This window comes from Scyliorhinus torazame, chromosome 22 (genome assembly GCF_047496885.1).
Source record: "Scyliorhinus torazame isolate Kashiwa2021f chromosome 22, sScyTor2.1, whole genome shotgun sequence".
NCBI lineage: Eukaryota > Metazoa > Chordata > Chondrichthyes > Carcharhiniformes > Scyliorhinidae > Scyliorhinus > Scyliorhinus torazame.
Window position 1 is genome coordinate 102859277 of NC_092728.1, and position 14766 is coordinate 102874042.

The 14766-nt window shown below is 49.7% G+C and overlaps 1 protein-coding gene across 1 annotated transcript in view; it reads left to right on the forward strand.

Annotated features, from left to right (window-relative positions):
- Positions 1 to 11809, forward strand: part of col27a1b (collagen, type XXVII, alpha 1b) — a 699034-nt gene extending 687225 nt beyond the window's left edge. The window contains exons 59-60 of the mRNA XM_072487808.1: positions 5871 to 6089; positions 9485 to 11809. Coding sequence (XP_072343909.1) covers positions 5871 to 6089; positions 9485 to 9631 — 366 coding nt within the window. The 3' untranslated portion in view covers positions 9632 to 11809. The remainder of the gene's footprint in view (positions 1 to 5870; positions 6090 to 9484) is intronic.
- The last annotated feature ends 2957 nt before the right edge of the window (positions 11810 to 14766 follow it).

The window sequence follows — 14766 nt, forward strand, 5'->3', positions numbered from 1 at the left end:
GAATGTGAAGCGAGTCAAGGCGCGAGGGAGTGCTGCTGGCATACAGCTCAGCCCTGAGTTATTGAATGGAAGAACAGGTTTAAGGGAGTGAACATGCAGCTCTTGGCCCAATGTCCCGAACAATAAAAGACTGTTCCTATTCACGCTGCTGAATAAATAGTGACTGCATATAGTTACACTACAAATACTGTGACAATCACTTTAACCTTATCCAGAATGGTAAACAGTTCTGTGTAATTCTGCAACAAATATATCACTTCATAAGTTAGGAGTTGCACAACAAATACTTTGTTACTTTAACCCGGATCTCAACCTGTAACTATATAAAGTTGTAAAAATAAACACTGTAGCTATCACCTTAAGAGCTCATTCTGTACCGCTCACATTTACACAACAAATATTAGTGCTGTCACTTTAGCCTTGGTCTCAATGCAGAGCTGTGTAAGCTATTGGGCGGCATGGTAGCACAGTGGTTAGCACTGTTGCTTCACACCGCCAGGGACCTGGGTTCGATTCCCGGCTTGGGTCACTGTCTGTGTGGAGTCTGCACGCTCTCCCTGTGTCTGCGTGGGTTTCCTCCGGGTGCTCCGGTTTCCTCCCACAAGTTATGGAAGACGTCCTTGTTAGGTGAATTGAACATTCTGAATTCTCCCTCCGTGTACCCGAACAGGTGCTGGAATGTGGCGACTAGGGGCTTTTCACAGTAACTTCATTGCAGTGTTAATGTAAGCCTACTTGTGACAATAAACATTATTATTATTATTGTACAGTGAGGCCATACACTTTAATTTAATAATCTTTATTGTCACAAGTAGGCTTCCATTAACACCGCAATGAAGTTACTGTGAAAATCCCCTAGTCGCCACACGCCGGCGCCTGTTCAGGTACACGGAGGGAGAATTCAGAATGTCCAATTTGCCTAACAGCACGTCTTTCGGAACTTGTGGGAGGAAACCGGAGCACCCGGAGGAAACCCACGCAGACACAGGGAGAACGTGCAGACTCCGCACAGACAGTGATCCAAGCCGGGAATCGAATCTGGGATCTTGGAGCTGTGAATCAACTGTGCTACCGTGCTGCGCAATGAGCATTAATGATAATAATAATAATAACCACATCGCCACATTCCGGCACCTGTTCGGGTAAGCTGGTACGGGAATTGAACCCGCGCTGCTGGCCTTGTTCTGCATCACAGTCCAGTTGTCTAGCCCACTGAGCTAAAACCAGGAGTATTGCTGCAGTGGCTTCTGTTCCTGATCCTGCATCATTACCTCTGTGACCCCTGCAGGATCTATCCTTGCCCCCTCCCCCGCCCCCATTTCTCAAACTATATGCTGCCCTTCGAACAAAGCACAAAGGCACGGCGTTAGTTTTTCCGTGTGGGCTGATGGCACCCAGCCCTACCTCGTCGCCACCTCTCTCAACCAGCCAACGCTGTTGTTCAATTGTCTTAACTTCTTGTCTGGCTGGGTGGGAGGAAATGTCCTCCAACAGAATATTGTCACGAGCTTCGATCCCGAGTTACCGGCTCCGCCCCTCCCCTAGGCCTGTGCCTGAATCGGAACCAGACTGCTCGTAGCCTCGGGGTCGCTTTTGACCCTGAGTACAGCTTCCAACCTCACGTCCATGCCTGCTTCCAGCAGGCGATCATCCAACTCTGCGCCTGCCTCAATTCCCCTGCTGCTAAAATCCTTGTCCGTGCCTTTGTCACCTCGAGACTCCACCACACTCCTGGCTGGTCTCTCACGTTCTACCACCTGAAAGCTGGGGGTCAGCCAAAAGCCCATGCTGGTTGTACCCTAACTCGCAGTAACCCTTGTTCCCCTGACACTCCTGTGCTCGCTGACCTGTAAGCTCACGGTAAAGCAACTCCTTGATTTTAAAGTCCTCATTCTTGTTCTCGGATCTCACCATCGCCTCCCCCTCTGTGTCCTCCCAATCCGCAACCCTCCACGATCTCTGCGTCCCTCCAATCCTGGCCTGTTGAGCATCCCTCATTTTATTGATTCCCAGTCCAGTTGGCTGAACCATCAGGTACCGAGAGCCTAAACTCAGGAATTTCCTCACTAACCCTCTTTTATTCTCTCCCCTCCTTTCTGACAGCCCTTAAGAAGCTAACTCTCTGACCAGGATGTTGACCATCCGCCTCGAACAGGCGACCAGAAGCTTGGTCAGAGACGTGGCTCACTGTCAAATCCTGTTGCCACATGTCATGTGACGGGCCCGGGATTATTTTACTGGGTTACCGAGACAACATAAAGTCCAAGTCGTTGTTGGTATTGGAACTTGTTGGGTTATGGGGGAAATGTTTGGAAAGCAGGAGAACTCTTTCAAAGAGCCAGCACAGAATGGTGGGCCGAATGGCCTCCACCTGTGTTACAAGGGGCTGGTTTAGCACACTGGGCTAAATCGCTGGCTTTTAAAGCAGACCCAGGCAGGCCAGCAGCACGGTTCAATTTCCATACCAGCCTCCCCGAACAGACCCCGGAATGTGGCAACTAGGGGCTTTTCACAGTAACTTCATTTGAAGCCTACTTGTGACAATAAGCGATTTTCATTTCATTTCATTTCATTCATTCATTATTTCTGTGATGAAATACGATGTGTCACTTTGGCCTTGATGATGTTTTGGTGTCCCGTATAGATACAGTTGTACCAAATGCTACAACATCTTGTAGTCTTGGTTGAAGGGTTAAACAGCAAACTCTGGAATTATTGGGTAACTATGAATCTATGTGGTTTTCAGAGTCTCCCATAATGAATAAACAAGGCTACAGTTAAAGCAACACTTGTTGGTTTCGTTGTGAAACATTTATATTTGAAAACGGGGCAGATTACCTTCTTGAATGCAGCTGAGTGGTTTGCTGGGCCATTTCAGAGGACAGTTACGCTCAACCATGTTGCAGTGGGGTCTGGAGTCACATGTCGGCCAGACCGGGGAGGACAGCAGATGTCATTCCCTAAAGGACATTAGAGGATTCTGACAAAACAAATAGTTTAGTCCTTACGTATACAAGCTTTTGATTACAGATTTATTTAATTAATTGAATCCCAGTTTGTTGGGTTATGCTTCTTCATGTAGCCACTCAGGCCATGGGCAATTAAGGATGGGTAACACATGTTGGCCTTTCCAGCGACACCCACGTACTTCCCACAGTGCAAAAGGGAATCATCGGCAGGGAATGTATTTACCGCCTTTGGGGCAGAGGAGCTGGCCATTGAGTAAACGCCAAACGCCAATGTTATTAATGCCACGGGTTAACTATCTGAGCTGTTTCACCGACACTGAGCGTGCCCAGTGCTGGATAGGTCCCTCAACTCATGCTTCTGGTGAACAGGTGGAAGGTGGGAGACATTGGGCAGGATTCACCGTCCCGGGATTCCCGGGATACGTTTCCCGACGGGACGGAGAAACGGGCATCGGGGGGAAATTGGGATCGGCGCCCGAACATGATGGTCCAAACCCCCCCCTCCCCACCGCCGCTGGCGGTGTGAATGAGATCCACAATGCACGCCAGCAGGGGTGGTGGTGGGGGGAGTAAATAAATGCAAATGACATATTTGCATCTATTTAGCCAGCCCGCTGCCCTACGTCTCCAGCCTCCCATGCTTCTCCAATCCCCGCAGCCGGGAATCGCGCGAGCGGGAATCACTTGTGGTCTCAACAATCGGGAACCCGATGTGGTGGATCTCGCGGTGGGCCAAGGGGGCAGTGGTTGACTTCGTGCCCACGGCAAGGTCACCCATGCCAGAGCCACGTCAATGGAAACCATCCAAACCATCCAAGGTCCACCCTTCACCCCCCCCCAGACAATGCCCACGCCTCCTCCAGCAGACCCCGCAACCATGTCACCCACCCCCCAGGACCCCTGTAATAGGGAGACCTCTCCCGTGGACCCCTGTAAAAGGGAGACCTCCCTCAGGGACCCCTGTAATAGGGGAACTCCACAAAGGGACCCCTGCTGAGGGTGAGGGTGGTGCAGGGGTGAAAGTGGGGGTAATGCAGAGGGTGAGGGTGGTCTGGGGTGAATGTGAGGGTGGTGTTGGGGGGGTGTTTGGGGGGGGTGGGTAGGTTGACACACGTATCACGGGGAACCGCAACTCAGTTGGGTCTCACTTCCTCCCCCGCGGCCAACCACCGACCCTTTCCTCCGGGTCACCGACCACGTCCAGGGCCCTCTGTTCAGCCACGGTGAGGGGCCGCAGGTCCAGCAGCCTCCCTCCAGCTTTCTCCCACTGGAAACAGATAACGCAGTGTTAGACAGTCCATCGCATGCAGCCCAGGGGGGTGGGTAGCTGCTGGCCGGTCCAGAGGGTCTCCAGCTCGGCGCCCATGAAACGGGGGCCGCTCTCCTCACTGCCACCCTGTTGGCTGGGACGGTGTGTGTGGGGCGTGTAAATATGTGTGCGCGGCTGCAGCTTGTCAATCTCGGACCCGTTGAATCAGACACCGTACACGTGCGCACGGTAACGACCTGCAGCGGTCTCGCCGTAAAACATGGCGCCGGTCGTGCGCGGACCCGACCTGCGAGATAATCACCCCCCCTTGGACTCCCCCCACCAGCCCTCGCGGAAGCCCCCCCAGGCCAGCAGCACAGCTCCCGCCCGCCCGTGGCGGCGCTGGACACAGTCCGTGGCCGCCACGCCGGGTTCCCGCACGGCTGGGACCACGCGTCCACCACGCCGTCGTGAACCTGGCCCATCGGGGGCGGAGCATCGGGGAAAGGTGACATCCTCGGCGTGCGGTGAGCGCCGTGATGGTGCCGTTTCGGAGGGGGTGGAGCATGCAAAACCCGTGTAAAACTGGCGCCGTCCCCATTCCAGCATAAAAATGGATTCTCTGCCCGATCGCCAAATGCAATTCCGCCGTCGGGAAGCGGAGAATCCCACCCTCAGTCTCGGGAATGGAGAATTCTAGTGCCTTCGATAAGCGGAGGACTGTAGGAGAAATGGAGAATTCTGTCCGATGTTCTCCCGGCACACCTGAATTGAACCTGAGGGAGTGTAAATCAGGAAGTGATTCCCAAACCTTGGCCATGCAAATGTTTGCATGGCGAGTATTGCGAGGGATTCCCAAGGGAATCCCGCTATTGAGCTGCCATTTTGAGCAGGTGGCCTCATACCCATGTTCTGCGGCTGGACCCCCAAACCGCATCAAAATGCAACCCCCCCCCACCCAGATTTTCTGCCCCCCCCCCCACACCGTACAGGGGTGACCTAACCCTCCCCCCCCCCCCCCCCCCAACAGAGACTCACTAAATAAGGAGACCCCCACAGAGACCATTTGCAGGTCGAGCATTGTGTGGGAAGGGGGGGGGGGGGGGGGGGGTTGGGAAGGGGGGCCCTCCAATAGGCTTCGGGGAAACTCCCAGAAAGGATTACCCCCTTGGCCCAACCTGAAGTCCACCGCGTCAGGGCCGCAATTGTCAGGACCTGCGGTAATTCTTGCCTACGTGATGCCCGGCCTAGAGAAAATGGTGCCCGGCCCAGTAAGGTGGTGCAAATGGGTGTTAATGATCCATTCACGTCCTCTCGCTGGGGCTGGATAACGAACTTTGAGTCCGACGCAACTGGGGGGGACAATAAAGATCAAAACAGATAAAAGAGTAAGACCAATAAAGAGCAAAAAAGGTGAAGAGTAAGACAGATAAAGAGCAAAACAGATAAAGAGAACAGACAAAGAGCAAAAGAGACAGAGAGCAAAGCAGGCAAGGACAAAGAACCAAAATGAAGCAGAGTTTTTCATGTTTTTTTCCCAGAATTTCTACTAATGGCAGTTTTTTCCCTTTGTGTGCATGGCTGTGTCTCCTTTGCTTTACTTTTCTAGCCCTGATGTGACAGGCCTTAATAATTCTTTGCTTCGATTTCAGTTGGAGTTTTCTGTGGGACGGGTCCAGATGAACTTCTTACACTTGCTCAGCTCAGAGGCGGTTCAACACATCACCATTCATTGCCTGAACGTGCCGGTCTGGGCAGATGGAAGTGCGGACAAACCCTTCAAGCAAGCCGTGAAGTTCAAGTCCTGGAATGGCCTGATGATGGAGGCAGGGGGGCAGTTGGTGCCCAAGGTGGTGTTGGATGGCTGCCAGGTACTGATCTGGAACCCCGCTGCCTACGAGGGTGTTGGCAGCGGAGACAATCATTGCTTTCAAAAGGAAATTAGATGGGCCATTGAAGGGAATAAACGTTCAGGGCTTTGAGGATTGGGACATCTTTCATCTTCCACACAGGAAATTCTCAGCAGTTCTGGCAGCATCTGTGGAGAGAGGAACAGTGTTAATGTTTCAGGTCAATGACCCTTTGTCAGGAGTGGAAGAAGTCAAGAGACGCAACAGGCTTAAAGCAAGTACGGAGGCGGAGAAAGATGGGCAGGGAGGAGGAATGAAGGGGAAGGTCTACGATAATGATCAAGCCCAATGGCAAAAGGAGATGTCAATGTGAGGGTACCTTTAAGACATGGATGTTTAAGCAATGTGCCTTTAAGAAAATAGTGATGTCAGAGAGTGGGTGGAGCTGAGGTCAGGTCAGCCATTTTGCAATGAGTCAAACTCTATCTCAGGCAACTTTAAATGCTTTCCCACCGGCATAATTACCTCATCTTTTCGCATTTGGTCAGGTAATGTTAACTGCAATGTTCTTGCCAAATCTAACAGTCTGCTTTTCGTTTCTGTCTGTAAAGTACAACGTGTGACATTCTCCACCCCCAAAAACTTCTGAGCCTCTGAAAGAGCCATTGTTCACAACACTCTCCCCACTTAAACTAAAATACCACACCGGAAAAGCAACAATCCTTCGCTGTCTTTAAGTTCACAAAAGCCAATCCAATAGATAGACTTTTATCGGCTGACCTGACCTCAGCTCCACCCACTCTCTGACATCACTGTTTTCTTAAAGGTACATTGCTTAAACATCCATGTCTTAAGTGACATGACTAAACAAAAGATGTGTTTAGAGCAGGTGTAAACGGGAAAAGCAGAATCGTCAATAGTTTCTATCTGATAAATGGGAGCAGTGATTAGGGATTGAAGTTGTTGAACTCAGTGTTGAGTCCTGAAGGGTGTGAAGTGACTTATGGAAAGATGAGGTGCTGGTTCTTCGAGATTGCTTTGAACTTCATTGAAACACAGCAGCAGTATAGGACAGAAAGGTCAGACTGAGAGCAAGGTGGGAATTCAAAAGGCAAGCTGAAGTTCAGAAGTTTGGGGTCGCGGGGGCAGATTGAGCAGAGATGTTCCACAAGGCAGTCGCCGAGACTGAGTTTTTCTCTGCAGCAGAGAGGATGTGGTGTTCTTTGTGACGCTGTTATCAGGATGGATGTCGTAGTGTTCACAAAGACCACAGAAGCAATGTTCATTAACGAAGCTAACTTTTATTACACTACTTAAATTAAGTTCGACCCCTTACTCCTATAGTAAACAATAATTATAGTAATCTACACTCTACTAACACTAGTTTCTACACTCTAACTGTACTCTATCCTCTCTAGATCTCTCTTGTGCACTCTACTCCAGCCTTCTCTCCCTCTCCCAGAAGCCTGAGAGTCAGTGCTTTATATAGTACTGCATCTAGCTCCATCTACTGGTTAACTGTAACGTGACATTAACTCTTTGTACACTGAAAATTTCTACACTGTCACAGAGGAGACTGTATTTGTTAAAGGCAAATACTGACGTGAAAGATGCACAAGTTTCATGCAGAAGGCGTCCTGGATGGAGGGAAGGGAGGAGGTGAAAGAGCAGATGTTGCATCTCCTGCACTTGGATAGAAAGATACCCCAGGAAAGAGTTATGAAATGAAATGAAAATCGCTTATTGGCTCAAGTAGGCTTCAATGAAGTTACTGTGAAAAGCCCCTAGTCGCCACATTCCGGCGCCTGTTCGGGGAGGCTGTTACGGGAATCGAACCGTGCTGCTGGCCTGCCTTGGTCTGCTTTCAAAGCCAGCGATTTAGCCCTGTGCTAAACAGCCCAGTAATAGAGGAGTGGACTAGACCGCCACGGTGGTAATGGTCTCTCCGGAATGCTGAACGGGGAAGATGTGTACAGTGGTGACATCACGCTGGAGGTTGTGGAAATGAGGGAGGATGCTCTGTTGAGTACGGAGGCTGGTGAGTGGGTGGCGGAGTGGGGGTGCCTCCCCTCAGGGCACGCTTTGCACAGCAGGCACCTACCCCCACCCCCACCAAGTCAGCTCCCTCTGCAGCTGCTCCCCCTTTCCCGTGGCCTCCCTGACCCTTCTCTCCCCACCTCGCCCTGGGGTTTCATCTCCCCTCCCCAGTGTGAGCTCACCAGCACCTACCCGGCCCTGGACTCCGGGACTTAGAATCTGAGAACCACTTGTAGTCCCAGCCCTGGCCATTACTGCCGTTGGCACCGCTGGGACTATACAGCCAACAGCTCTCTTGAGGCGGGACGTGCGCCCCAAGCGAGGGACGGAATCGCTGCCTCCAACCAATTTGCATTCCTCGGAGTGCGTCAAATGTATGCGGGGCTACTGTGATTGGCTGAGCCTTCTGGTGGCAGGACAGGAAACCCTGCCGTTGTCAGAAAAATCCTGCCTGTGCATTTATATAGCACCCGTAAAACACCAAAACGTCCCAAGATGCTTCATAAGAGCATCAATCAAACAAAATGTGACACCACGTCACGTCAAGAGGTGTTGGGAGCAGATGGTCAAAGGTTTAGTCAAGGAAATAGACTTTAAAGAGAATCTTAAAGGCGCAGAGTGAGGGGGCGAGGTTTAAGGAGCGAATTCCAGAGGTTGAGACCGAGGCAACTGAAGGCATGACCCCTTCGCCAGAGAGGGAGATTCAAACCCAGGGACCAGGGGCGGAAGTCCAATGTGCTAACCCACTTCAACATGGCCGGCACAGTGGGTAGTACAGTTGGTTCACGGCGCCGGGGGTCCGGGTTCGATTCCCGGCTTGGGTCACTGTCTGTGCGGAGTCTGCACGTTCTCCCCGTGTCTGCGTGGGTTTCCTCCGGGCGCTCCGGTTTCCTCCCACAGTCCCAAGATGTGCAGGTTAGGTGGATTGGCCATGGTAAAATACTGCCCAAAGGTTCATTGGGGTTACGGGGACAGGGTGGAGGCATGGGCTTAAGTATCTTTTAAGGGCCGGTGTAGACCTGATGGGCCGAATGGCCTCCTTTTGCACTGTAAATTCTATAATAACGACGATAACCGTCAGAAAATTTGAAGACCTCCGGGAAGAAAAACACAGCAATAACGTACATTTATATAGCGCCTTTAAATGTAGTAAAATGTCCCAAGGTGCCTCACAGGGAGTGACTATCAAACAGGATTTGACGCTGAGCCACATAAAGAGATGTGAGATCAGATGGCCAAAAGCTGGGTCAGGTTCTAAGGCCTGTCTTAAAAGGCGGAGATGGGGGAAGAGCTTCAAGTGCTTTTTGCTTTGCACAAACCCACCGCTTCAGCTGCTGTAGGCACAGGTGTAATTAAAATGCGATGTCGTTGCCTTTCAGATACAGGACGGTCGGTGGCACCAGACCCAGTTCTTGTTCCACACACAGGATCCCAACCAGTTACCCATCGTTGGTATTTACAACTTGCCACAACCAAAACCTGGACTTCATTACCACCTGGAGGTCGGGCCCGTCTGCTTCCTCTGAGCTCCTGAATGAATCATCCTCAACCCACGCCAAGAGTGTAGTTATTCTGTGCTGTGTATTCAACAAGACCTGAAGGAATCGCCGACGTGCGAGGACGCCGCACGACCCCGCCAGAGAGGGCTGCCACTGGGCCTTCTCAAAACCAAAACCCCAAAAAAAATATCCAAAAAAAACTGTGAGGAATTGTTGAGAGGACTTGTTTGTGGGAGAATGTTGAGCTAAAACGACGAGAATTGAAGATCTCCACCTGTAGCCAAAGATTCTGTTAACCGTTACGGTGCGAGGAACGGGAATAGCTGAAGCCGGGTTGCAGAAGATCCATTTTAGAGAAAGGAGAAAACAAATTGATTTCTAGTGGCTGTGAAACTTTAACCAGCATTATCTTCAGCAGTCCCTGGTTAGAATACTCAGAGGAGCGACTATATGTAGTAGATAGCGCTGGTGGCTGCATTGCCTGCCTAGCATGTCCAATGTGCAATACTAAAGGGGGGGACGGTAAGAGTTGCTGAGATTCTCTAAATCCGTGACACTTTGTTTAACGTGTGAACAGTTCTAGTGTTAGGTTCCAGCCGCCAAACACCGGAACTGGTTGATTGGGTTCGGGCGAGGGGGAAGCCAAGGAACGAAGAGGTGCGTTTGCAGCGCCCCAGGTTCCTAGCGATTAGGAGAGGGTGCTCACGGAACCAGCTTAGCGGGGTGATACTTCTACCTCTGGTATTGGTGCTCACGTGCTCAATGTTTTGTTTTCATTGATATGTCATTTTCTTTTTGAACCAATGGTGCTATGTAGTTACCACAGGGGGTGTCGGGGAGGTGGGGGCAGAGCTGGGTGGAGTTGGGGTGGGGGTGGAGGCTACACTTGGAGAGAGAGAGTGGGGTGATGTGACCCTCACACCCCAGGCCCCACCCCCACCCCCCTCCCACCAATAGCCCCCCCCCCCCCAAAAAAAAAAATCGCAACAATAATTGTTAACTTAATGATTTCTAACGTGCCTTTAATATTTGAAGGGATTATTTTCATTGTGCTTTGCAGAGTTTTGAACCCCCTACTGTTCCTGGTTGTGTGACCAATGTGTTTTTTTTTGTTTGAAGGGGAGAGAGTTGGGGAAGTTGCTGATAGTTTTTTTTTTTGAAACCCATACTGAAGTTCTTCATCGTGAACGTTGCTTCTGTTTGTACAAAGATGCCCCGAAAGCTGTAATTAATATTTAGAGAAGCTTTATTAATTAAAAACAGAACAAAAAATGGAATCCGGATCGTTCCTGAAACAATGATCGATTTTCCATGTTCCCATCAGATTGTGTACAGTGTCTCTCCGAGCAGTGCTGTATGCATTGGATCAAATATTTTTTAAAGATCTGCTATTTAATATTATTTAAATGTTTTAAAACTATGGTTGAAAGAAAAAACCAAATGCCTTGTCCCTGTCACAGATGTCTATGTTTTGAATTAAACTGTCTTTTTTTTTTGTAGTAGTAGTTGTGAAGATGTTGCTTCAGCGCCCAACTGGTCTTGGAAGATTGTGTAGAATTCTTCTTGTTTTTCCTGTCTAATGTGTACATTTGGTGCTTTGAAGAGAAGAATATTTCGGTGTTTCAAATCTATAAGATATTATGCAGAGTTTAAACGTACTGTATAGGAAAATGCTTTAAGCGCTTTTTAATTCCTGAAGTGTTTTTTTTTTTACTTTGAAGGAAATATGTGAAGAATCCAGAATTCTAATACATTATTTTAAATTTATTTCATCTTTTTTGTAAAGCAAGAACCTGACAATACAGTTGTAAAGCCAGCCATCAGAATACCTCAGATACATTTCGGTACCATTCTGAGCACACCACAGCGTTGTTTATTTTTATTTTTCTCTTTTTAATTTCTCGGTTTTCTTTTTTTAACTTCGTTTTTTTGGGGGTTGTTTTTTCCACCTATTCCATTCGCTTTTCTGTGTGTGTCTGTTGCTATAGAAACAGAGTCACCATAAAATGGTCATCCGCCGTTGTCAGTATCGTTATTGCCTTAGTCGCAGGTGTTTGAACGTCCTGTGCGAGAGTTCACTATTTAGCTGTATATTACCTTATTCAGCCTTTGCTAGTCTTGATGGCGCTTAGACTTGTCCATTATTTGAAATTAAAAGTTTCTGAAACTTTAATGAAATAAATATTTCAAACTGAAACAAGGAAACTTGGCTTGGCTGTTTTGTGCACCATCTCCGGGAGAAGTTCCCATTCCAATTCACTACCCGCACCCCTCCTCTGGGAGAAATCCTAATTCTCTCCCGCACCTCCCTTGGGAACAAGCGAGTCATCCCCAGGTTGTAAGTCTGTTGGAGAAATGCCCTCCAAATTAAACCACCTTCTGCATTACGCAACAGCAATATTCTTAGCCACATTCATAGCCCCAGGAGGCTTCTGAAACAGTTCATGAGGTGAGGCATTTATATTTCCTGTCTGCCCCACGTGACATCCATGTTTGTCTCATACTTGGAGCTGAATGTTTATGCCCCAATTGGGCCTAAAACTAGAAGCAGAGGGCACAATCTCAGATTAAAGAGACGATTCTTTAAAACCGAGATGAGGAGGAATTTCTTCAGCCAGAGGGTGGTGAATCTGTGGAACTCTTTGCCGCAGAAGGCTGTGGAGGCCAAATCACTGAGTGTCTTTAAGACAGAGATAGATAGGTTCTTGATTAATAAGGGGATCAGGGGTTATGGGGAGAAGGCAGGAGAATGGGGATGAGACAAATATCAGCCATGATTGAATGGCGGAGCAGACTCGATGGGCCGAGTGGCCTAATTCTGATTCTATGTCTTATGGTCTAAGCACATTGGCGGACAGGTCCCGCAACTTTGAACCTCCAGCCGGCAAGCCACCTTCCCAGAGAGTAATCCAGAGGCTCAGACTATTTCTCTGGGGGGGGAGAGACAGGTTCAAATCCTGCCAGGGTTGTAAATCCAATCAATAAAATCTGGAATGTAAAAACTAGCCTAAGTAATTGGGGACTGTGGCAACTATAGTCGATTGTCGTAAAAACCCGTCTGGTTCACTGATGCCCTTTAGGGAAGGAAATCTGCCGTCCTTACCCGTTCTGGCCTACATGTGACTCCAGACCCACAGCAAGGCGGTTGACTCTTCTCTCCCCTCTCAGTTAGGGCACTTAGCGATGGACTTCAAATCCCTAAAATACCCACATTCCATGAAAGAATAAAGAAAAAAGATTGGGGCAGCTGGGGGTGGGGGCATAACCAATTAACTGCTTTTATTGGCTTACTAAGAGAAAGTCAGCATTTATTCCCCATCCTTAATTCCCCTCGAGCCACTATCTTGATTATAGCTGAGTGGCTCGCCCAGCCATTTCAGAGAGCCACTGCTGTGGATCTGGAGTCACTGGTAGGCTAGACCGGGTAAGGAGGGCAGATTTCCTTCCCTAAAGGGCATTAATCCACGTTTCACACTTGAGGGCGGCACGGTCGCACAGTGGTCAGCACTGTTGCTTCACAGGGTCCCAGGTTCGATTCCCGGCTTGGGTCACTGTCTGTGCGGAGTCTGCACGTTCCCCCCGTGTCTGCGTGGGTTTCCTCCGGGTGCTCCAGTTTCCTCCCACAAGTCCCGAAAGACGTGCTTGTTAGGTGAATTGGCCGTGCTGGAATTGCCCCTTCGTGTCCAAAAGGGTTAGGTGGGGATAGGGTGGAGGTGTGGGCTTAGGTAGGGTGCTCTTTCCAAGAGCCGGTGCAGACGCGATGGGGCGAATGGCATCCTGCACTGTAAATTCTATGATTCTAAGTAGTTATTATAAAAGAATAAAGACAGTCATTTCGCACAAGAGTTCGAGGCGACATGGGGAAAACCTTTTTACTCAACAGGTGGTATGGGTTTGTAATACGCTGCCTGGAAGGGAACAGAAAACAGGGTTAGCTTTCGAAATGGAATCAGGTAAATATTTGAAGGGGACATGTTTTTCCAGGAGTATGGAGGGAGTGGGACGAACCAGATTGCTCTTCAAAGGAGCCAGAGTGCCCTCGATGGACCAAATTGCCCCATTGTGTGCTGTAGTGTTCTGTGATCCTAAGAGTCTTCTGAAATTTAGCCAGAAGTTTCTCCGCACCTCCGAATTCGCAAACCTCCCTTATCAGCAGCATTTAACCCTTCGATGACCTCAGTCGGATTTTATTTATTTATTTAGTTATTTCATTTTTAAAATAAATTTGGAGTCCCCAATTCATCTTTTCCAATTCCGGGGCAATTTAGCGTGTTCAATCCGCCTGCCCTGCACATCTTTGGGTTGTGGGGGCGAAACCCACGCAAACACGGGGAGAATGTGCAAACTCCACACGGACAGTGACCCAGAGCCGGCCGGGATTGAACCTGGGACCTCGGCGCCGTGAGACTGCAGTGCTAACCACTGCACCACCATGCTGCCCCTCAATCGGATTTTATGGTTCTAAACGGAAGAGTCACTTATCTTCACACCTGGTAATGTAGTCGGTGTTAAATAGCAGCCGATTGATTTACTGCGGGCAATGCTATGAGGGAGCAGGCTGAGTGTTTTAGAAAATAAGTGAAGTGAACAGAGGACATTTTGTGAGGCACTGCGGGGAGGCTGGGGAGTTGGAGAGGAGGTGGTGGAATATTCTCCACTGGCCTGGATGGGCGCAGCTCCAATGACGCTCAACAAGCCCCACACCATCCAGGACGAAGCAGTCCGCATGATCGGCACCCCATCCACCACGTCAAACATTCACTCCCTCCACCACTGACGCACAGTGTATCCAGGATTCACTCCAGCAACGCACCCAGCACCGTCCAAACCCGCCACTTCCACCACCTCGAAGGACAAGAGAGTCAGATACATGGGAACCCCCCCCCCACCGAGTCACTCCCCATCCTGACTTGGAAATATATTGGCCGTTCCTTCACTGTCGCTGGGTCAAAATCCTGGGACTCCCTCCCTAACAGCACAGTGGGTGTACCTACACCACATGGTTCTGCAGCGGTTCAAGAAGGCAGCTCATCACCACCTTCCCGAGGACAGTTACAGATGGACAACAAATGCTGGCGTAGCCAGAGACGCCCAAGCCCCAGGGAGGAACAAAGGAAACGTGAGGTAGACGGGTGTCTACGCATCCCCTTTATGGCTGGAAT